The following is a 24,975-nucleotide window of genomic DNA, read 5'->3' as shown; positions in this document are numbered from 1 at the left end:
AAGCTCCAGAGATCTTTTATTTCTTCAGACTCGATATGTACATACTGAATTCTCCGTACCACACCCACCACAGTCCAGGCCCTCATCATGCAGCTCCTGGGTTCCCACAATAACCCAGACCCGCTCTCCCACCTCCACTCTCTCCTTCCTGAGGTTTTTTCCTCCATAGAGAGCCAAAGAAACCTCTAGAAAACTTAGGCCACGCTTCACTGTCTTCCCATTGCACTTAAAATCTAACTTCCAAACTATGGTCTGCAAAGCCCACCTGCCTCTTCAACTTCATGTCCATGTGCTCTGCTCCTCATCCGCGGGGCCGCAGCCACACTGGCCACCTTCTTGCACATCAAACAGGCCAAGCTTGTTTTCACCTCCTGGCTTTTGTTTGTGCTCTTCTCCCTCTGGGACACTCTGCTTCCAACTCTTTGCCTTGAACCTCTCCTTTTTATCATCTGGTAGCCTAAACATTACTTCCTCCTAGAGTTCTTCTCTGATCACCCTCTCTGATGTTGCCCATTTGGCCACCCTGTCACTTTTTACTGCTGACTTTTCTTCATAGTATTTATACCCATCTGAAACTGCCTTCATTACCTGTCTCCTTGTTTATGTCTGTTTTCTCTATTTGAATGAGAGCAGGAATCTGTAGTCTTGTTCACTGCTGTGCCCCCAGCACCTAGCACAGAGTTGGGCACGCAGAAGGTACTTAATAAGTGAATAACTGAATCTGTAGGTTTTAGAGTGATATGAATAGTCTCTAGAAAAGATTGCAATCTAGTCTGTTATGGTAAACAAAGTTGTAATCACAAAGCAATTACACTGATGGTGTTTTGTTGTACATTTAAAGTTATCCCTCTGTGTTTGATTATTATTCTTTCAATAATGTTGTCCATTTAAAATTATATATTGCAGGAGGTCAGGGGACTCCGTGAAGAATGTCTTCAAGAAGAAAGTAGATACCATTACACAAATTGTATGATTAAGGTAAAACAAAAAAGATGGACCAGAAACTTTCTGAGATCTTTCTGTATCAAGGACTTAACCAAAAACTTGGTCTTTCCACTTAGAACCTAGAAGTACAGCTTCGTCGAGCTACCGATGAGATGAAGGCCTATGTCTCTTCTGATCAGCAAGAAAAAAGAAAGGCAATTAGGCAAGTAATTTTGTTGTTTCTCTATTGAGTTACTTCATGTTTTCCCCTATAGAAGATTTTTTTTACTAAATTTTTTATTTAAATTCCGGAATAGTTAATATACAGTGTTCGTTTAGTTTCAGGTATACAATCCAGTGATTCAGCAATTTTATACATTACTCAGTGCTCGTCATGATAGGTATACTCTTAGTCGCCTTGACCTATTTCACCCATCCCCCCACATCCTTCCCCTATGGTAACCGTCCGTGTGTTCTTTATAGTTAAGAGTCTGTTTCTTGGTCTGTCTCTCTCTCTCTTTTTTTTCCCTTTGTTCATTTGTTTCTTAAATTCCAGATATGAGTGAAATCAAATGATATTTGTCTTTCTCTGACTGGCTTATTTCACTTAGTGTTATACTCTCCACCTCCATCTATATTGTTACCAATGGCAAGATTTCGTTGTTTTATGGCTGTCACCTTTAGAAGTTTTATAAACAAGATGGAGTTGCTAAACTACTAAGATTGCAAGTACTTAAATAAGCAGATACTAAGATATTGCTTAGGATTAAATCTTGTTAAACATCTTCCAGATAGTCCGGCCCTACTAACTAAGTAGAAATACACATAATTTTCTTGCTGGCTGGCTTATTTTTTTTTCAATCATGGCATAAAAACCCCATATAACATAAAATTTGCCATTTTTACCAGTTTTAAGTGTATAATTCAGTTGCATTGATTACATTCACAATGTTGTGCAGCAATCACTAGTATATATAATACCAACCCTTTTTTTCTCACTCAGATCAGAAACTCCTATAATCATTAAACAGTAACTCCCCCTTCTCCCCTCCCCAGAAATACATATAATTTCATGGTTCCTTTTTTATAAGCACTAAGATTGGTCTATTTTTAAAGTCCCACATGGCCTGGACTCTAGTCATCTGCCTGCTCATTGTGTCATGTGTGAGTGTGTTTCAGCTAGAAGCTGTGTGTTTGCAGTGTGCCAGCCTTCAAAACAAGGAAGGGTGTGTAAATACCACCAGTCCTTATATGGTGATTTTTTTGGTAATCCAAGCTTACAGCATACGGTAATAAATCAAATGCTGCCTGAAAAAAAATGCATTTATGTTTGAATTGCTAGCTGTGACAAAATGCAGTAATTGAATAAGATAAGCTTTCTTTGCCCCTTACCACAATTCAGATGTTTCACTTTTACCATCCAGTAAGAGCTCAAAATAAAGATTCACATTTATTCTAGATTGTACTTGAGATTTTTTTAGTGGCATTTACATTAATATTACAAAAAGGAAATCTAATAAATGGAATGTTGCAGATTCTAATTTTTTAAATATATAATACACTGGAATGCAAGCCAGACTGAACATGTCCTATAAATAGAACAATTTTTCTTCTAATACTCTGACATATTAAACATATTAAATGTACTTATTCACATTCTTTCATTGAATATAACCTTCGCTCAAATAAATCTGTATGGTCAGTGGTAATATTTTACAAATGTGAGAAATTACATTTATCCTTAAAAAAAAGTTGTAGAAATTAATTTCCATTTTTTCTGAAGTTACAGTATAAGTAGTAAATAAGGTAATATTGCCCCTGAACTATTGGTTTTCTGGCCAGATACATCATTTTAAAAATCATCATAAACCTTTACCATTCCTTTGTTTTCCTATAGAAAAAATGTTTTTCCCTGGCTAGAGTAGTACCTAGGAATATTATGAATAAAATAGAGTTAATTGTACTCTAAATTCATTGATATGTATTTAAAATATTATTATTATTATTATTATCATAGACACAATATTTTTGTTATTATTCCATTTTCTACTTTTATGATACTTTCGAGTAAGACCAGTGGTCTAAGGAATTAGCATGACTTTGAAAGATTGCAAATTTTTATTTAAAGAGGCAGGATGTTTTATTTTAAAGTACTAAAGAGGGACTCATAAAATTTCTTTTTAGCCTGTTTTTTCCAGTTCTGAGTTTTGTGACCTTGGGCAAATCATTTCTTCACCTATAAAATAAGGAAAACAATTTATACCACCGAAGATCAAGTTAAATATAATGCATGTAACAGTGTTTTGGAAATTATATAGTATGAAATCCTGGAGGACAAAGACTCTGTCTTGTTTTCTTCCTGAAACCCCAGGGCATGCTTGGTACATAACAGGTGCTCCGTAATTATTTCTTGAATGAATTCATCAAATTTAAAATTACACATTAGCGTTATATGATAAAAGAACATGAGCCTTAAGATGTCTTGATTAAATACAGATGGAAATTCTAGGGCGCCTGGGTAGCTCAGTGGGTTAAGCCTCTGCCTTCTGCTCAGGTCATGATCTCGGGGTCCAGAGATCAAGCTCCACATCAGGCTCTCTGCTCAGCAGGGAGCCTGCTTTCCCCCACCCTTTCTGCCTTCCTTTCTGCCTACTTGTGATCTGTCTGTCAAATAAAAATCTTTTTTAAAAACCCAATAGAGGGGCGCCTGGGTGGCTCAGTTGGTTGGACGACTGCCTTCGGCTCGGGTCATGATCCTGGAGTCCCGGGATCGAGTCCCACATCGGGCTCTCAGCTCCACGGGGAGTCTGCTTCTCCCTCTGACCTTCTCCTCGCTCATGTTCTCTCTCACTGTCTCTCTCTCAAATAAATAAATAAAATCTTTTTTAAAAAATTAAAAACCCAATAGATATAGATGGAAATTTTAAAACAGTTTGGACATTTCTCAGTTCTAGGGTAATAAATGAATTATTTAAAGCTATCCAAACTTGGGGTGTCTGGGTTGCTCAGTGAGTTAAGCCTCCGACTCTTGATTTTGGCTCAGGTCATGATCTCAGGATTGTGAGATCAAGCCCCAGTAGCCTGCTTAAGAGTCTCTCTTCCCCACCCCCCTCCAATACATACATACATACATCTATCTGAACTTAACAATTCAGTGGGTTTTTTTTTTTTAAGAATATATCATTTATATTCTCCTAGCTATTTTTCACTAGAGAGCTAGAAAGTTAAACAGGTTGACTTAGTGTCTCATAAATTTTAAAGTCAAAATAAAGTTTCATCAAGATTGTGTTTATTCTCTTCACCCTCATTTCCATGTCCAAATTCTGCCTTCAATTCAGCTCTATAAGGACTTTTGAGTATTTTTTTAAATATTTATTGATTTATATGAGAGAGAGTCGGGGCAGGGAGAGGGGGAGAGGGAGAGAAAGTCTCAAGCAGACTCCACACTGAGCACGGGGCGCCTTGCAGTGCTGGATCCCAGGACCCCGAGGTAATGACTTCAGCCAAAACCAAGAGTCAGGCGCTTAATCAACTGACCCACTCAGGCGTCCCAAGCACTAGGAGGACTTTTGATTCCCACATTGCTCCAGTCTAGTCACACTTACCTTTCTTTTTGCATGAATGCAGATCTTCCTTCATTTAGGCTGCTGCAATTTCTCTTTGTGGTTTATGAGTTCTTAGATTTCCAGTTATGTGTTATTTAACTTCTTACTTACTACAATGTAGCTTTATACAGAAACACTGTCTTTTTCTGTCTAGATTTGAGGTCTGAAGTCTCTTTTATCTTCTTTGTCATTGGTTCCTTTGTCCTCATGTTTCGATCTTTGTCCTTAACACTTTATATATCACTTTTTGTTTTGTGGAGTATGACAGTATAATTATACTTTTGGGGCGCCTGGCCTGCGCAGTTGGTAGAGTGCATGAGTCTCGATCCTGGCGTTATGGGTTTCAGACCTACATTGTGTGTGGAGACTACTTAAAAAAAATTTTAAATCATAAAATATAATATATGTGTATAATTATAATTTTGTTTAAAAACAGTGCAATGTTATTTGTTTTTTTAATTTTTATTTGAAAATTACAGGTTTTTTAGTTTATGAAAGAAATGCTTATAAATCCCATAGGAACCATTATGAAGCATAGTACACCAAACCGAATGTTGCCCGCATTCCGTGCCTCAGGAATGCCTGTTGGTAATATTTTCATGTAGGGGTATCTGGGTATTTCAGTCAGTTGAGCATCCAACTCTTGATTTTGGCTCAGGTCATGATCTCAGGGTTGTGAGATCGAGCCCCATATAGGGCTTCATGCTCAACAGAGAGTCTGTTCGTCCCTCTCTGTCTGCTCCTACCCCCACATGCACGCCGTATCTCTCTCAAGTAAATAAAATATTTTTTAAAATAAAAATAAATAAAAATATTTTGGTGTATAATTACTCCATATTCTTTTCCCATGCATTTGCATGTGCGTGTGTTAACAAGTGCATGGGAAAATTATGTGTGTATGCCTACAAAAATCAGGTTAAACTACATATATAGTTTTTCTCTTAATTATATGTCTAAAATTCTATTTCAGGGCACCTGGGTGGCTCAGTGGGTTAAAGACTCTGTCTTCGACTCGGGCCCTGATCCCAGGGTCCTGGGATCGAGCCCCGAGTCAGGCTTTCTGCTCGGCAGGGAACCTGCTTCCTCCTCTCTTCCTGCCTCTCTGCCTACTTGTGATCTCTGTCAAATAAATAAATAAAAATCTTGAAAAAAACTTTTTAATTCTATTTCAGTATTTATAGATCTACTCCCTCCTTTTTATAACTCTGTATTATTCCTTTGAATGGATGTGCCATAATTTATTTAAATATTTCCCCATCTATTGACATCTAACTTTGTTTACAGATCTTCACTATTAAAAGCAATGGTGAAGTAAATAGTCTTTACATTTATCTAAAGTTCTGAGAGTTTTTCTTTAGGATGACTGCCTAGAAGTAACATTGCAGGATTATATGTTATTTAATGTTTTGTTTTGTTTTGTTTTGTTTTTGTTATTTAATGTTTATTTAAAATGTTTATCCTTTCTCCTTTCTACAAACCTCTTCAAAAATAAAGTGTGACTAGGGTGCCTGGCTGGCATACTCAGAAAAGCATGCAACTCTTGATCTCTGAGTTGTGAGTTTGAGCCCCACATTGGGTGATGAGATTACCTAAATAAATTAAAACTTTAAAAAATAAATTTTAAAAATGTGGCTTAAGCAAGAATGTGTTACCATTGTTTTAAGTGTAAATTAACCAGAAATAGTACTTAACATTTTAGTTCTCTTAATTTCTTATGCAGTGGTTTGTGGGTTTTTCCCCATAAATTACTATTTGCTAGAAGAACTGACTAAAGATGGGGAAAGAGAGTGTAATGATTTTCATTCTGATTCCAGTACTCTAAACTATCTATATTGTCTAATATATTTAGATTGATAAGTTAATTTATAATTTAGTTGTATGATCAAATCAACTGAGGTAAATTGAAACTAAATCATTATGTTTATCCCCTAGGGAGCAGTATACAAAAAATATTGCTGAACAGGAGAATCTTGGAAAGGTAAGAATGTATTATTTATTTTTTTTAATTGTGTCTAATTCAGGCTTTCAGTATGTGGTTTTGACCTTGTCATTCTTTTTAAAGGGTTATAGTACAGTTTTCAAAGGGAAATTGGATCTTAATCTCTTGCAAAGATGAAGACTCTTCTTTAGAAATTTATGTGTGTGTGCATATAAAAGTGAAGGGATGTGGATTTTTGGAGAAAAATCTAGTTCTGTTTAGGGAGGAGTTTATGAGAAGTTTCTGAATAAGAAACAAAACTGCTGGGATGCCTGGGTGGCTCAGTTGGTTGGGCAGCTGCCTTCGGTTCAGGTCATGATCCCGGCATCCTGGGATCGAGTTCCGCATTGGGCTCCTTGCTCGGCGGGAGCCTGCTTCTCCCTCTGCCTCTGCCTGCCGTTCTGTCTGCCTGTGCTCGCTCTCTCCCCCCCCCCCTCTGATAAATAAATGGAATCTTTAAAAAAAAAAGAAAGAAAGAAAAAGAAACAAAACTGCCGGGGCGCCTGGGTGGCTCAGTGGGTTAAAGCCTCTGCCTTCGGCTCAGGTCATGATTCCAGAGTCCTGGGATCCAGCCCCACATCGGGCTCTCTGCTCGGCAGAGAGCCTGCTTCCTCCTCTCTCTCTGCCTGCCTCTCTGCCTACTTGTGATCTCTGTCTGTCAAATAAATAAATAAACAAAATCTTAAAAAAAAAAAAAAGAAACAAAACTGCCACATTTAATGAACTACAAGTTTTCAGATAATTCTCAGGTATCTCTTTATTAGATAAGTATAAGTTCATTTATTTAATAAACACAAAGCTCATTGCTATGAACTGGACACTGTTCCATGACCTTTACAAGCATTGATTCATTTAACACAAATAATCAAAAAACCTTCCTTTACATTTTTAGCTCCTTCCCTGCCAGTCTTATGAAAGCAGGCATATGCTTATGTGATTACTCTTATTTTCTCAGTTCTCTGAGCCATTCCTAGTAGAAGAGGTGGTAGATAGTAAAGGCCTTGACCATCAGGGCTTCAGTGACCCAATTCACTGATTATTTTAATTGGCTTCATAAAGCAACACATTTGGACAGTCATTTTAAAGACACCAGTTCTGTCATTATTTTGTTTGTTTGTTTTTAAATTTATCAACAACTCAGGGCTAGTGTCCTTATTTACATTTTCTTTTGTATGTTTTTAAATTTTTTTTAAAGATTTTTATTTTTATTTATTTATTTGATAGACAGAGAACACAAGTAGGCAGAGAGACAGGCAGAGAGAGAGGAGGAAGCAGGCTCTCTCCTCAGCAGGATTTAACCCACTGAGCCACCCAGGCGCCCTACATTTTCTTTTTTAAAAAATGTTTTTTGAGGGGCTCCTGGGTGGCTCAGTGGGTTAAAGCCTCTGCCTTCAGCTCGGATCATGATCCCAGGGTCCTGGGATCGAGCCCCACATCGGGCTCTCTGCTCAGCGGGGAGCCTGTTTCCTCTTCTCTCTCTCTGCCTGCAACTCTGCCTACTTGTGATCTCTGTCCGTCAAATAAATAAATAAAATCTTTAAAAAAAAAAATGTTTTTTGAGAGAGAGTGCAAATGGGGGGGAAGGGGCAGAGGGAGAGAGAGAAAGAATTTTAAGCCTGTTCCACATTCAGCATGGAGCCCAGTGTGGGGCTGAAGCTCATAACCCTGAGGCCACGACTTGAGCTGAAATCAACAGCTGGGTGCCCAACCAACCATGCAGACACTCCTCCTTTTTTTTTTTTTTTTAAGTTTTATTTTTTTGTAGGGGAGGCACAGCGAGAGAGGGAGAAAGAATCTTAAAACAGACTCTATGCTAAGTACAGAGCCTGATGTGGGGCTCAATCACATGACCCTGAGATCACAGCCTGAGCAAAACTAGGAATCAGTTGCTCAACCAACTGCACCACCCAAGAACTCCTTTATTTACATTTTCTAATTTGAATTATTATTAAGAACATACATGTATGTATGTATGCTTTTACATACGTGCTGTAATAGCTCCCATAAACCTGTAAGTAATATTCTAAAGTTAAACCTCAGAGAAAAAATGGTATGGAAAACAATGGCATGACTTTTTTTTTCAAAGATTTTATTTACTTTTTTGAGAGAAAATTGTTTGTTCTGTGCACCCTCTTCCCTTAATGGGATGACATGCCATACTCAAAAGGAAAAAAATAAGTTCATGCTTGAAAACACATATTTGAATCAAGTTGTAAGCATTCATAGAGATTTTTGGGTTTTAGGATTTAGTGTGATTGTCAATAATTTGTTTTCCTCTAAACATTTCATATGTTAGGTAATGTATTTTTTCATATGAAAACATTTCTCTATTTTATTTTGAAAAGTACGTGGATGGATGCTTTGTGTAGAGAAATATTTATCAAATCTGAATCCTTTTAAAGACTCAAATGTAGTTGCTAAGTCTAAATAAAGATTATTCTTTCACCTTCCAGGGTGGTGTTTTATTGCAGGGTCTTTGCAAAAAGGTAGCAGCACTCTGACAAATACATTTCAGCAAAAGGAGACATTGATCAGCTCATCTCCCAATCGTCAGTCTGTATCATTTAAGAGACAAAGTTCCTCAATCCTCTCATTTGTAGAGTAGATCTAATTTTTTTTCTTTCCAAATGCTCTTTCTATTTTTTTTTTATTTTTATTTTTTTTTTTTAAGATTTTTTTTTTTTTTTTTTTTTTTTTTATTTGACAGAGAGAGAAATCACAAGTAGGCGGAGAGTCAGGCAGAGAGAGAGAGAGAAGCAGGCTCCCGCTGAGCAAAGAGCCCGATGCGGGGCTCGATCCCAGGACACTGAGATCATGACCTGAGCCGAAGGCAGCGGCTTAACCCACTGAGCCACCCAGGCGCCCCTATTTTTTTTTTTAATTAAAAGCAATTGGGGTGCCTGGTTGGCTCAGTGGGTTAAGCCTCTGCCTTCAGGCTCAGGTCATGGATCTCGGGGTCCTGGGATGGAGCCCTGCATCGGGCTCTCTGCTCAGCAGGGAGCCTGTTTCCTCCTCTCTCTCTGCCTGCCTCTCTGCCTACTTGTGATCTCTGTCTGTCAAATAAACAAAATCTTTTTTAAAAATAAATAATTAATTAAAAGCAATTAACATATAGTGTATTATTGGTTTCAGAGGTGGAGGTCAGTGATTCATCAGTCTTATATAACACTCAGTGCTCGTTACATCACGTGCCCCCCTTAATGTTTAACACCCAGTTACCCCATCCCCCTCCCTCTCCCCTCCAGCAACCCTCAGTCTCTTGGCCGGGGCGGGGCTGGGGAGGGGAGTTTCTTATGGTTTGTCTCCCTCTCTGGTTTCACATTTTATTTTTTCCTCTCTTTCCCTATGATTTACTGTTTTGTTTAATTCCACATACCAGTGAGATAGAGTAGATCTAAATTTTTTTTTTTTTAAGATTTTATTTATTTATCAGAGAGAGAGAGAGAGTGAGCACAGGCAGACAGAGGCAGAGGGAGAAGCAGGCTCCCCGCCAAGCAAGGAGCCCGATGCGGGACTCGATCCCAGGATGCTGGGATCATGACCTGAGCCGAAGGCAGCTGCCTAACCAACTGAGCCACCCAGGCGTCCCGAGTAGATCTAAATTTTTAAGGAAAACACCAAACCTAGCCTTTAAAAGTGATGATAGCCTAAGTCTTCCAAACCAGCTAGACTGGACATCCATAGACCTCCTCAGGCCAACCTGCTTTCTGGAATTAAACCAACCTATAGTGCTGCAGTTCACACTACCATACACTAGAATTTGCTTTACTAAGTACTGTGGAATACTGTGCTGAAAGTTATAACTCCCCTCACGCCCACTGTCACCTCCCCTTTAAAGAACCCTGAAATCTCTGACAAGTATTCTTCTACATTGTAACTATCAACAAAATAAATCTGTATCAAGTCACAGTAACATTAAAAATAAATTATATACTAAGGGGGTTGTATTCAAAAAGTTAAAGCTTTCAAACACACATGGTTATGAAGCACATTAAATTCAATATTGCTGACACAGACAGTGCCCACATGCAGTCTTCAGTTTCTTTAAATAACTTATAGGTTGTTAGGATTTTTGACAAGGAAATTATTCCAGTAATATAAGAAAATTTATAGTTAAATAGTACCTTAATCTTAAAACCATTCTAAGAACTCTTAAAATTCTGGATCTGTCTTACTACTTTTGTTTTAGTTCATGAAGATAAAAATGTTTGTTTTAAGATAATTTATTTTTAAGGTGTTTTTTTGTTTTTTAAATATTTTACTTATCTGACAGAGAGAGGGAGCACAAGCAGTGAAAAAAGGGAGAGGAAGAGGGAGAAGCAGGCTTCCCGCTGAGCAGGGAGCCCAATGCAGGACTCGATCCCAGGACCCTGAGATCATGACCTGAGCCGAAGGCAGAGGCTTAACCCACTGAGCCACCCAGGCACCCATATTTTCTTAATTCTGCTTTGTTTCCTGTTGCTGTTTACTGTTAACTTTGCTTTCATTAGCCATGGCTGAGGAGGGCAGTTTTGAATCTGGTCCTAAGCTTGGTTTAGCCTATTATTTGGGCAAGTACCAAGGATGAGACTTCTCATCTGTGTCCTTAGATCAACTATTAGATGAACCGTGTACAATAGAGGAAAGGATGGGGACATTTCTGTGTGACCTGCTTCCGTGTCTTTGCTTATTTTTCTGTCCTCGGTGATTTCTCACACTCAGTGTTACAGTGTGCATTTCTGGCACACTGTGTTTCCTGATGCGTGTACTCATCACCCGGGAAAACGTGTACTCTCATCACCGGTGTTTTCCCCGGACTACCCGCCTGCCTTCCTTTCCCTCTTTCTTCCTTCCTCTCAGTGTCTCTGACCCTCTGCTATACCTCTTTTCAGTCACCCTTTCTGAATTTGCCCTAATACAGGACCAAAGTATATTTTTATAATTCAATGAAACATTTTCTTATTCCTGTTTATAATTTTAGAGTCTGTGAGTAGAACAGTTTTGACAGATGGAATCACGTAGGTTATTAGTAACAAAAGTAATTCTGGGGGCACCTGGCTGACTTGGTTGGTAGAGCATGAGACTCTGGATCTCAGGGTTGTGAGTTCAAGCCTTACGCTGGGCATGGAGCCTACTTAAAAATAAATTAAAAAAAATAAAAACAACTCTGATAAGGATATGGCTTATTTAATAGTGTACTTTTTTAAAAATCACAAAACCGTCTTCCTGAAGAATATATGCATACAATTTTATTTATTTGGGTGCACATAGTGCACACACAGATTCAGAAAAGAATATGCTATTTAATAATAATAACAATATATAACATATGGTAGTTTATCAAGTATTTCCAGATCTATTATGTCGTGTGAAAAAATAACCTATGGGGCTCCTGGGTGGCTCAGTCGGTTAAGCAACTGCCTTCAGCTCAGGTTATGATCCCCGGGTCCTGGGATGGAGCCCTGAGTCAGGGCCCCACTCAGCAGGGAGTCTGCTTCTCCCTCTGTCTTACCCCCCTGCTCATGCTTTCTCTCACTCTCTTGCTCATGTTCTCTCTCTCAAATAAATAAATAAAATCTTTAAAAATAATTACAATAATCTTATAAGGCAGATAATTTTATATAATTATCCCCTTTTATTACCCTTCATTGACAATTGAGAGAAGTGAGGTTCAGAGAAATTCTTACAGCTCGTGACAAAGCCACGTTTGAAACAAAAGTCTTCTGACTGCAAAATCTGCATTCTTTTTCCCATACCATGATACTGTTCCATTTTCCCGATTCCCTTTATTTTCCCTTCCCTTTCTTTTATATTTTTCTATTCTTTTTAACTTCAAGCTTCCTGCATCTTTCATCAATTTAACTTTTATCATCTTAGCTTTCATACATCTCAGAAGAACTGGTGTAGTTCACTGTTACTCATCAGAGGCACTAAAAGCAGACCATGTTCTTCTGATGAGAGCAATAGAAGTAAATTTCTGCAACTGAGATCTAATCATTCTTGATTTTTTTTTTTTTTTTATGGTAGAAACTCCGAGAAAAACAAAAAGCTGTACGAGAAAGTCATGGTCCGAATATGAAACAAGCGAAAATGTGGCGTGATTTTGAACAGTTGATGGAATGTAAGAAACAGTGCTTTCTGAAACAACAAAGCCAAACTCCCATGGGTCAGGTAATTCAGGAGGGCGGGGAAGACCGGCTGGTGCTCTGAATCTGTGTGCCATCATGTGGGGTTTTAGTTGATACTACTAGATATAAGCATAATCCCGTAATTTATTTCTTTTCTGGAAAGTGATTTGTACAACATTTTGTTTTCAGGTTAACCATTCCTATTAAGTTTCCTTGGAAGGTAATGTTAAGGTAGATTTAGGTTTTAAAGTTTTTTAATATGAAAAATGGCTTTTATTGTTTTGCTTAGTTTAGAGATTAGTGGTGTCTTAGGAGTTTTATGAGACAGGAGACTAAATTTACTCTCTGTAAATGTAAACATATGTCCATTAAGAAGCATGTAGTTTTTTAAAAATGTAATAACCCGATGGCTTAATGTTCTTAATCTTTTTTTTAACTTTAGAGGAATCTTTTAGGAACTAGTATCTCTTGTTTTGAAGAAACATTTATCTGAAGTTCAGCAATTCCTACAGTTTCAATTCAGTTTCTCTTTCTTCTGTAAAATTCAAGAAAATTTGCATTTTGAATAACATATTTGTTCTGTCTGAATTATCTAAAGGCAAATAAAACTTGATTTACGTATATATGATGACTATTTATTTTTTAATTATATAGCTGTGTCAAATTATTTTTTTAACTATTCATGTTATAATATTATATTAAATTTAAGGATTATCACTTATTTTCACCCAAAACCTAATATAGTATTTAGGTCTTGAGGACTTTTATTTTAAATATAAAAAGTAGTCATAGAATATAGAAATTATCATGTAGTAAAAAGCTACAGTAGAATTCCAAGTGAAATTCAAGCATCCAAAGTGCTTCTGATTTCTGCTTCATTTGGACCAGGTACTTGAAGATTTCTTTTATTATTCCTTAAAGAAAGATACTAAATTCATATGCTACCTTGTACTTCATTTCAGTTTCATTATACTTTTTAAAATGTCTACCTTTAAGGGTGTCTAGATGGTGCAGTTGATTAATTATCTGACTCTTGGTTTCAGCTCAGGTCATGATCTCAGGGTCCTGAGATCAAGCCCCGCATCAGGCTCCACGCTCAGCACAGTCTTCTTGGAATTTCCTCTCTGTCCACTCCTCTACCCTGTCCTTGCTTTCTCTTTCTCTCTCTCAAAATTAAAAAAAAAAAAAATTTTTTTTTAAATGTCTTCTCTTTAGATTTGAAAAACTCAGATTTCAAATCATTAGCATGTCCGTCCTGGGTTAGTAACTCTTGGCAGCTGCCCTGGGGATGGCAGTGAGAGGCAAAGAACCTTTCAGTGAGGAGAGTTGTTCCGACCCCATGCAAAACATGCGAACTTGATTATGGCTTTGGATCTTTTTGTTTCCAAGTGTGTTCTGCTCTTACTTTTTGTTTGAAAACTTCTTCCTTGGTAATTGGATAAACTTACCAACAGGGAGAGTATTGGTAACTCTAGAAGCTATGGCAAGAAAAGATTAGCTCCATCAGAGCAAAGAAGAACTTACCAAGAAAGTGTGGAAAGAAACTTTCTTTTAAGAAATTTCAAGAAAAAAAGAAGACTTTTTAATATTATTATTATTATGTGGTTTTAGTCTGGTTCTTAGCTTACTTTAGCCTCTTATTTGGGCAAGTATCAGCTACCAGAATTCTTATTTGTGCCTTTAGATCAACAACTAGATCCACAAGATTCTAAACGAGGGAAGGCTGTGTTTCAGTGTGGAAATAAACCTTTCTTAATTCAATAAATCAGTTTTTGAACACTGAGGTAGTTGTATTTGTTCAGTGTTGGCTACTGGCTTGTTATTTTTAAGCCAGTGGCAAATGATGTTCTTTTAACCAGAATATGAATTCCTTTGCAAGTATTTGAAAAAGACTAGAAGTCTCTCACAGAAATGAAACAGCATTTTATTCCCATAAGGAAAGTCAGCTTCTAAGATTATTAAGCTTGGTGATTAATTTTTTTAGCCTTCACTATTCTTGCTGCTCTTCTCTTAATTTTAAAAATCGTTAATGACAGATACTCCAAGGAATGCTTATAATTCCGATTTGATTATTGCTTGCCATCTTTATTCCACACAGAAGGAATATGTGGAGTAAACACTAGGCAGCTCCAAAATTACTTTATTAACTGAAGCAGAACATCATTATTACTTCAAGAAAAGCAAATTGAAAAAAAAAAAAAAAAACCCTGAAAGTACAAAGTTATTTATAGTTTTTATGTAACATTGGACATTTAGTAATGCATCTTAATGGATTTTATACAGTGACTTTCCACTCATTTTGTGATTTGATTGGAACATTAAAAAGCTCTGACTAACTCTGACAGTTTTTGACAGCTGGCAATTACAGAAGAGCTTATTGCATTTTTCCTTCAGGATTGATACTCTTGCTGGCTAATTGATGAGAGTACTTAATCATTTTGGAAAATAATCTGTCTTGCACATGATGGCCCAAATAAAGAAGAAGAATGTAGCCTGTGAAATCTGCTTTTGGGTTCATGGATTTGCTCCTCATAGGACTCGGTGTTGCCAACTGTTGCATGGGACTGACTATATAAACTGTAAATTTCAAAAGGCCACTGCTTATCTTGCATTCTATATTAGTTCAGGAAATAATCCAACTTAAAAGGTTGTCCTTTAAGAACAATCTTATAATAGGATAATATCTTTTTAACATCTAAATCCAAGATCATGTATTTTTCCGATCCAGAGAGTGTACCAGAAGGGTCTTAGAACATTGTTCAAAGGCTTGTGGAAATCAAACCAGATCTTGGAAATTACAGAACACTTAACTTTCTTCTTTACATTAATACTTTCTATCTTCTTGCTTTAGTTCAGTAGGCAGCAGTAGTAAAAGAAGCCATTTCGTTAAACTATCAAATCCAAATGTATCATTCTGCCTTATTAGTTTATATAACATATATAAATTTTCTGGAAAATTTTAAGGTCTGTGCATATACCAAGTATGATTATTTCTTAACTTTTTAGGCTAACATGATACAGAGCACCTTTGGGTAATTGGACTAAAAAGAAGAAACTGGATTTGTTGCTCAACTAAAAATATACAAATGTGCTGAATGCTTCTGAATTGAATTTGAGAATAGGCACAAATGGATAACTTGCCAAAGCTGCCTTTACAAAGGCAAAATCCAGTTTGTATTGAAAAATGACTTCCTATGGAGATGTGTGTTGTCTTATAGAAACCTCTTTGTCATACACAGGCATATACCCTACAGTTAGTGACTAATGAGCATGAATCAAAGGCTTGTTTCTACAAATGGTTCTAGGCGCTTACATCATTCCTCTTGTTTGGCATGAAGGAGTGTTTAGCCCTAGGGAGTGGGTAAGTAAGCAGCCTGATGATTAACTTCCATTAAACCTGGTTATTTCAATAACTTATACATTGTAGTGAATGTAAGATCTAGATTGTGTATACAAGGAGTCCTTCATTTTTAAACAATCTGTGGCAGCCAGGAGATTTTTTTTTAAAGTTGCACTTTTATTAAATATGTAATTGTGTCTCTACCCAGAAGGAGCTGCTGGCTTAGCTCCTCCTCCCTTTCCTTTTAATGAGAACTGTTTAATTAGAGCTGTTTCGTGTATGACAGCCAGGCATGAGGGGAGCATTTTATCCAGGAAGGATCAAGAGAGGTCATTCAGAGTTATCTGTATATTTTCAATCTTTGACTCTCCTGTCTTAAGACAATATAAAAAAGAGAAAGTTGGCTGTAACTGTCATTCAGTCCCATCCCGGCCTTATAAAAGGAATAAAAACTGAAACACAGAATCCAAACAAATATTTTTTAAAAGATTTTATTTATTTATTTGACAGAGATCACAAGTCGACAGAGAGGCAGGCAGAGAGAGAGAGGAGGAAGCAGGCTCCCCTCAGAGCAGAGAGCCCGATGCAGGACTCGATCCCAGGACCCTGAGACCATGACCTGAACGGAAGGTAGAGGCTTAACCCACTGAGCCACCCAGGTGCCCCCAAACAAGTATTTTTCAAAAGGCTTGGATGAACATATGCTTTCTGCTCCCATGCTCCCTCTTTTGGCAAACTGGAAGTACTTTCTCAGCAAACATAATTTCACAATTTCCTCTCTAGAATTGCTGAGAGACTTGAGTCACCAAACTCGGTTTACCGCTATGGAAATTCACTATTCAGACAGAACACAGGAGGAAATTAAGGAATTCTGTTTTTCAGTGACAGTATTAGTTCCCACCTCAGTTCAGAGGGTCCCAGCAGGGTCCTGGCAGGGCTGCTGCTCTCTGCCCTGCACACGGTAACTTGGTAAAGAGCCATGGCATTCTGGGGCTGGAAAGGAAGCTCAGAATGATTCGGGTAATCATTTATTAAATTGGGACCTTTGAGGGCTCTCTCTCACCCTCTCAACTGTGCAGAAATCAGCACTCTGCCGCTCGTAGCAAATCACTTTCCAGCCTCAGTGGAGTAACCGCAATGCGGCTCACTCCTCACGAGGGAGCCTGTCTCATTGTTAAGGAGCACCGCCTGATTAGTTTCTGGGTTCTAAAAATGAAGCAAACTTACAGAGGAAGGACATTTTTTTTAGAAACAGCAGTTTGGCAAAGTGAGACTGAACCAATTTTACTCCCTGAAGCTTTGTAATCATAATCATTATTGAGCACTTAGAATGGACCAGATACTGTCCTAAGTGCTTCGTGTGTCTGAACTAATGGAACTCTAGCAATAACCCCAGGAGGTAAATACTATTATCTCCATTGAGTAGATGAGGAAGCAGGCAGAGACAGGCTTCCACGGTATTAACGCAGCTTCTAACTGTGGGCAGAGCTGAGGCCTGAAGCCTGTGCTCTTCACTCCTATGCTGTATGAACTACAGTGCGACCCATGTATCAGACTCAGGCTGATGCCCATTTAATGAACTATAATATGTGTGAAATTAGAGCTCTTTCTTATTTTTTTAAAGATTTTATTTATTTATTTGACAGAGACAGAGAGAGGGCACACGCAGACAGAGGGAGAGAGAGAAGCAGTCTCCCCACCAAGCAAGGAGCCTAATACAGGACTTGATCCCAGGATCCCGGGATCATGACCTGAGCTGAAAGCAGCTGCCCAACCAACTGAGTCACCTAGGCATCCCATAGAATTCTTTTTTAAAAATGTGCTCACTTACTGTACCTAAAAAGAAAAAAAACTTTAGTAAATGAGTAAAAATGAATTCTACCATCCAGATGTGGGAATTATGCTTAAAACGAGTGTCAAGAAAGAAGTAATACTTTAAGACACAGAACAAATGGAAGCTTTATTGGTTATAATTTAAATATTTCTGTAAAAGTGTTAAAATCATATATGTCTTTTGTTGCTGGACATGTACATAGATTCCAGTTTTGTTTTGTTTTGTTTTGTTTTTATGAACAATGCTGCAATGGAACTTAAAAATTGAAATACAATACTTGAAATTTGAAACACAGTATTAAGCAAACCACTAAGTTTATTTAATTTGGACAAATCCAGGATCCATTGAATTGTTTTATAGATGTTTCTTGCCTTCCTCAATGAAAATGCCAAGGCTAAACCAAAGAAGTTAGCAAGATGTTACTTGATTAATTGGAGAAGGAAATTGTAAATTCATTTATTTATTTGCAAATATTTATTGAGTATCTTCTGTGTGCTTGACATTGTGCTAAGTGCTAAAATATAAAGTAAATGTAACCTGGTTTTGGCTTTCAAAGAGCTCACAGACTAGAAGACTCTAATATTATGTAGCAAAAATTAAAGTTCTTTTATGTATAAAAAGAACTAGGAGGGGACGCCTGGGTGGCTCAGTTGGTTAAGCAGCTGCCTTCGGCTCAGGTCATGATCCCAGCGTCCTGGGATCGAGTCCCATATCAGGCTCCTTGCTCCGCAGGGAGCCTGCTTCTCCGTCTGACTCTGCCTTCCACTCTGTCTGCCTGTGCTCGCTCTCGCTCGCTCTCTCTGACAAATAAATAAAATCTTTAAAAAAAAAAAAAAAAAAGAACTAGGAGCTCAGAGGAAGAAGCAATTAATCCTGACACAGGAGACTGAGAAAAGGCTAGTGGGAGAGGTAGGACTTGAGCTGGGTTCATAAGAAGGAGTTAAGATTTCGATAGCCATGGGAAAGGAGGAAGACATAAACACATTTAAGAACATGGCATGCTCAGGAAATGGCAAGAAGTCTAGTGGCTCAGAAAGTTACCCAGATACATTAGGGAGAGGAATGAGCTCCTATCACGTGCCCAGCCCTTGTGCTCTGTAATCTGATGTGCTAGGTGCTCAGCTACACTCTATGAAAAGGTACAGTAAGTATATAAGACATGGCCCCATCCTTAACAGGACTAGCAATAAATTAAACAGTAGCAAACATACCAAAACCTAGTAATCAAGTGTTAAGTTCTGTGGTGCTATCAAAATTCAATCACAACAGATATTTAGAGAAGACTAAAGGGTCCAAGGGGAGTCCAGGAGGTCTTGCCCAAGAGGGAGGAATGATCAGGGTCTGGAAAGATGAGATTTGGACAGGTGAATGGGAGAGTGTGAGAGCGTCTCAGGGATGAAACCGGCAGGTGCTTATTGGCCCTTTCCTGCATCCAGCTCTGTATCAAGCACATCAAGCAGGAAAGGTATGGCCTCCCCTTTCAGGGAACTTCAAGTCTTAGTTACCAAGATGAGAAATGTAACCAATAATTGAAGTAGTCTTCAGCATTGGATTATCCAGTAGGCAAATTGATACACTCCAAATTTTCTGCAAGTGTTTGATATTTCAGAGATCAAAGAAGTTTTCATTAGAAAAATCAGAACTAGGAGCGCCTGGGTGGAACAGTCAGTTAAGCATCTGCTTTCAGCTCAAGTCATGATCCCAGGGTTCTAGGATCAGATCCCACATCAGTCTTCCTCCTCAGTGGGGAGCCTGCTTTTCCTTCTGCCTCTGCTGCTCCCCCCGCTTGTGCTCTCTTGCTCTCCTTTCAAATAAAAAAAATCTTTAAAAAGAAGAAAAGAAAAGAAAAATCAGAACTATTCGATTTCCTTACACTTTTCTCAGAGTTTAGGGTCTCTAAAAGTTTCAGTGCAGGTTTTTGGAATGGGATCAAGTTTAACAGAGCTAAGGGCAAAAAGAAAAAAACAAAAACAAAAAACTTTGGGCTGGAACAATTTGGACAGGCTGAAGATGCAGGTACAAGTTAAAACCCTTCTGCATATCTTCAGATACTAACCAGGCAAGACCAGAGGGAATCAGGAATAATTTGGAGATGGAAACCAAATTGCTGAAGGTTTTGAGGTGGTGCAATCGTGAGTCATGTCCATTTGGTGTATGATACCTGGGAGTTGTTAATATCTCTGCTGCTCCTTGAACACTTGAAGCAATGAGAGACTCACTGCATTGTAGAGAATGACAGACAATCGCTGCCACAGGAGACTGCTAACCTGGACTAAGTATGTTCTTTTTTTTCATGACAGAGGAGAGGCAATAAGCCAGTTGTTTATTTCTTTGCATTTAGGGGGATTTATTTTTTTAGGATCTTATTTATTTATTTGACAGAGAGAGAGAGACAGACAGACAGACAGACATCACAAGTAGGCAGAGAGGCAGGCAGAGAGAAGGGGAAGCAGGCTCCCTGCTGAGCAGAGAGCCAGTTGCGGGGCGCGATCCCAGGACCCTGGGATCATGACCTGAGCCAAAGGCAGAGACTTAACCCACTGAGCCATCTAGGCGCCCCTAGGGGGATATTTTTTTACACTAACTCAAAGTTTCAGCATTTTATTCTTTGATTCAGGTTACTCTGTGTCATCTCTATGTTGAGATGACATACCACTTTTTCGTTCCATGTAACATTTTCAGACGTGTGAAAAGGATTTGATAATTCCAAGGAATTGAGCTTAGAGACAGTGTATTTAAGAGTTATGCTTCTGTTGAGAGACATTTTTATGAGTTTAGATGATTCTCTATATATTAAAAAATGTGAGAGAAAATTCAGAGCTGGTGTTTAACTGTGCTTTCTTTCTTTTTCTTGAGAGTAGGAAAAAGAACCTCCTTTTTGTTGTAGTTAATTGCCAAGTCACCAAGGAGAGCCTCCATGCTTGAAGAGACCCACTTGCTAGTGACTTGGCAGTGTCAAACAAATGTTCAACTTTTATTCTGACACTTCTTGAAGAATTTGATTGAAACTATATATGTCCAGATAACACTCAGCAAAGTGCCCTTCTTGCATTTGTTTCAAGATATATTTGGAAACAAGAGAGATGACCTTGGATGCAGCTGCTTTTCCAATTTAGGACTTCTCTCTGGGTCTACTGAATAATATTTCCCAACATTGAAAATTCAAAGGATGGAAAAACATTTTGGTTACTATATGCCATAAGTCCCATGATGGAAGATTTTTTTCCCCCAGCAATATGTTCTGCTTCTGAAAGAATGATATATTTAGACCACAAACTCTATGTTAGCTTTCTAACCATCTATTTCAAAATACATTTAGGAACACATTTGCTTTTCATCAGAGCGCCTTTTTGTAATCTAAATTGAGCTGTCCCTGCTTTTTAAAATATTTTAGCATCTGAGAAATAAAAAATAACGAGCGGTTAACCCTTCGCCTTTGCTTTCTGGCATTCAAAATTTGTTCCGAAGCCAGGGTTCATTGTAGCTTGATGTAAGATCTAAAAGAAGACTGGGGAGGCTCTGACATCCCCGGCTAAGGTTATTGCCACCTGTCCAGATGACAATACAAGTCCTGCTAGTCTAACCTCAAGCCTGAAAGCCAAGGTTAGCTTCCAGTTGTATCTACATTTAGCCCACGGAGATGGATGGTTTTAACTGTCATTGAAGTGATGTTCTTTCAGTTACCATTATGCATATTTTGGAGGTTTAAGCAGTTCCATTTTTAATTTATTATCACAGTCACAGGACAAGACTTAGGTAACCTGTTTGATAAAACAATTTTACTTGCAAGCAAGTAACTAAGAATTAAGAGTCTGATCATTGCCCTGCACAGCATGTCACCAGAGATAGTAATATTTTCTGTTTTCCTATGGTTTCCTAAGATGTTATAGTCAATCAGAGCATTTATAGAGATGATTACATTGTTAGCAACAGTCTCCAGCATATGCAGTACATTAATTCCCAGTAAAATGTGTTAGACACGCGCACACACACACATGCACGCACACACACACGCACACACACACATGCAGACACAGAAAAAACACCATATTATAATACTTCAAAGGATAGCTTATTCTTGACAATTCCTTGTTGCTTGATTTGGAATCAGATCAGTAACATCAACTGTTAGCCACAACGTGAGTAAATTTGAAGAGTCAACAGATTTTTAAAACTATCTTACGATACTTCTAAAGATGATCCATCCCATCAGACAACAGTCTCATCTTAAATTTTTAATTGTTGTAAATTATTGCCCCAGCCTCACTTTGCAGTTTCCTAATTCAAAAACTGGTGACTTTTATTTTTAATCTGACATTTACTCCTTTATAAGAACAGACTTTCCATGGGCGTGCCTGTCTTGTGTACATTTCCATTATTTTATTGATGTTAAGCTAGAGTATTGCTATAGTCACCACACAGCCCTAATTAAGTAAATAAGAGTTAATAGTACCCAAACTAATGGATTTTATAGAAAAAGCAGTAAAGTTATCCTATCCTATCCCAGAGACGACTCCAACTGCACATTTGAACTGTGCTTTTTAAAGATATGAAAAAGAAAAATAAGGTCATACCTACAAAATGTTCCCAAGATCTGTAGTGCTCAAAGACGATTTTAATGAGGGAAAAGTCCCATAGAAAAGGTAGTTTTATTTTAAGTAATACAGAGATTAAATGTGATTTTTGTGGAATGTTTTTATAAAACATTACTTTTCAAATGTATGTTTTCTTATCCTTCTAAAAACATGAACAAAACTTTGAGCCAAAAAGAATATTCCTGCATGGTTTGTGTTGATTAAGTTTGTCAGGATGTTTCAGGAGCCCTTCTCTCTCTCTCCAGCTCTCCTTATATTCACAGATAGTCTTAACCAAATCAGAGCATTATTGAGGTTCAGTTAAGTATTTATTACTTGAGAATTAGTATCTCGCTATCAACATTCCTAACACAGGAGAGATTTCTGTCAACTACAAAGTGAGTATATTTCTCTAAACTCTTTTTATCTGTGTCTTCCATAGATGGAATTCATAACCAGCTTTCTGCAGATTTATATAGAATCTAGTTTATCCAAATATTTGCAGTACCATCAAATCAAGAGTTTCTTTATTTCCTTATCATGCTCGAATATCTTACCTTGATCTTTTTGTTACAAAATCCAGATGTGTTTATTTAACAAAGGCAGATCTAATGTGTTCCTGGTTCAAACTCATTTTAACATCTTTCTTTTTTTCTGTCCATGACCCTCTCCAACTTTTTCTGTTCTTATATATTTTTTCTTCTTTTTTATGTGTATCATTCCATTACTATTTAAACTTCCTCTGATTGTATCTCACACATTCTCTTGCCACTAATAAGTTCACTTCTTTTTTTTTAAGATTTTATTTGATTTTTATTTGACAGAGATCACAAGTAGGCAGAGAGGCAGGCAGAGAGAGAGGGGGGAAGCAGGCTCCCTGCTGAGCAGAGAACCCGATGTGGGTCTTGATCTGAGGGCCCTGGGATCATGACCTGAGCCTAAAGCAGAGGCTTTAACCCACTGAGCCACCCAGGTGCCCCAATAAGTTCACTTTTGAAGCATCTCCCATTTTGGGGGGGGGAGGCAAATTTGGTATATAACATTATATGAGTTTCAGGTGAACAACATAATTATCTGTGTACACTGATGATTATACGACTCTGTGATGATGGTACAGCTCTGTGAATATATTAAGAAACACTGAATGTGGGGCTTTAAAACCGCTTTAAATTGGTGAATTGTGTGGTATGTGAATTATGCCCCCAATTAAACTGCTAAAAATAAAAATAGAGCTCAATGTAACAGAAGTCAAATAATATCAAACAGTATTAATTATAAAAAATAAAAAGCCCTCAGCAACCTCAGTCTTCTCACTCCTCTGAGGCATTTCCAAAGTTAACTTTTGGAATATTCTTCCAGATGTTTTCATTACACAAAGGGGGTTATAGTCACTGTTCTGCAACTTGCTTTTTGCACTGAACAGTCTTTGCACTCTTATGCAAGTATATATGTCAGGGAGGAAAAAAAAAAAACCCTTAGAAGTAGCATTATTTTATTCAGATGTATGTGCATTTAAATTTTCATACTCTCCAAAAAGCTGGTGATAATTTGTAATCCCATTAGTTGGGTATGACAGAGCCTACTTTGCTGTTCCCTTGCCTAAGCTAAGTGTACTAGCTTTATAAAATCTTTGTCAGTATAATAGGTCTAAAGAATTATTTACTTTGTATTTTTAAAATTATGAGTTAAAGAAATTATGAGTGAGGTTAGTTTTTTGTGGCTTATTTTTAATTGATCATGTGATATTTTTTCTAACTGAAAATTCCATAATGTTAATTGTAGAATTTTGAGTAACTAAAATCATATATAATCCCACCACCCAGAGATTATCACCATTTACAAATTTACTTCTAGTCTTCTTTCTGTGAAATTTATCTTGTAATTTTTTTTTAGCAAATAATGAAGGTTGATAAAGGAGCTTTTTTTTTATACTCAAAATACACAGTTTCCAAAAGGAGGTTATAATTCAGCTGCTTAGAATATTGCTTCGAGCTCTTTTAATCAAGGTACTATATAAATATTCAGTGGAGTTCCCCTGTGCCAAGCTTTTGGGATCAGCTAGTGGAAAAATCATTAGCATTCTTTCCTTGACACTGTACTGTCACTACCAGGGCTCAAACTGGATGAGATTTCCTGGGAGCCAACAGGTCTCTTAGTAAAGTAGACAGAGCTCTATGATCCTTTAATGGCATGGAAGATAGAGAATCCTGTACCTTAAAAAACAAACACACATTTCATAAGGCATGTTTATATATGGGCCCACATGTATAATCATTAATCTCACTCACATGCACAAAACAAGACGAGATGACATGACATGAGTAAGCCAAGATAGGAACCTGTAGAAAGAGTGCTGAACACCTGGGGAACAGTAAAACGATTAGCATTCAGAGATTAGCCATTCAGAGACACAAGTCCTGTGTGGTAATCATGTTTCCTTACCTGATTCTTCTTGGAACTGGAAAAACATGGAGTGCAGGATGGATCTCTGTTCACAGTTACATTCCCCGTGCCTAGTTAGGCACACAGGCAACTTTGATCGGGAAGAATGAATGAATAGACATGAAAGACCGTGACCTTGAATAAATCACATAATTGCTTTAGACCTCAGTT

General features: G+C 37.6%; 1 protein-coding gene across 8 annotated transcripts in view; it reads left to right on the top strand.

Annotated features, from left to right (window-relative positions):
• The window catches only part of IFT81 (intraflagellar transport 81), a 192,450-nt gene extending 176,480 nt beyond the window's left edge, over positions 1-15,970 (top strand). For 5 of the 8 annotated variants that reach the window (XM_082698408.1, XM_082698410.1, XM_082698409.1 and 2 more), the window contains 5 exons: positions 907-978; positions 1,062-1,147; positions 6,462-6,507; positions 12,514-12,657; positions 15,854-15,970. In XM_082698408.1, coding sequence (XP_082554534.1) covers positions 907-978; positions 1,062-1,147; positions 6,462-6,507; positions 12,514-12,657; positions 15,854-15,919 — 414 coding nt within the window. In that variant the 3' untranslated portion in view covers positions 15,920-15,970. Of the gene's footprint in view, positions 1-906; positions 979-1,061; positions 1,148-6,461; positions 6,508-12,513; positions 12,658-13,056; positions 13,238-15,008; positions 15,030-15,853 lie in introns of those variants that run through there. The other 3 variants (XM_082698413.1, XM_082698415.1, XM_082698414.1) reach the window with 2 other exon arrangements.
• The last annotated feature ends 9,005 nt before the right edge of the window (positions 15,971-24,975 follow it).

The sequence above is a fragment of the Mustela nivalis genome (assembly GCF_964662115.1).
Source record: "Mustela nivalis genome assembly, chromosome: 14".
In the NCBI taxonomy this organism is placed as follows: domain Eukaryota; kingdom Metazoa; phylum Chordata; class Mammalia; order Carnivora; family Mustelidae; genus Mustela; species Mustela nivalis.
Note: the sequence above shows the minus strand (reverse complement) of the source record. Positions and strands in the feature narration are given on the sequence as shown.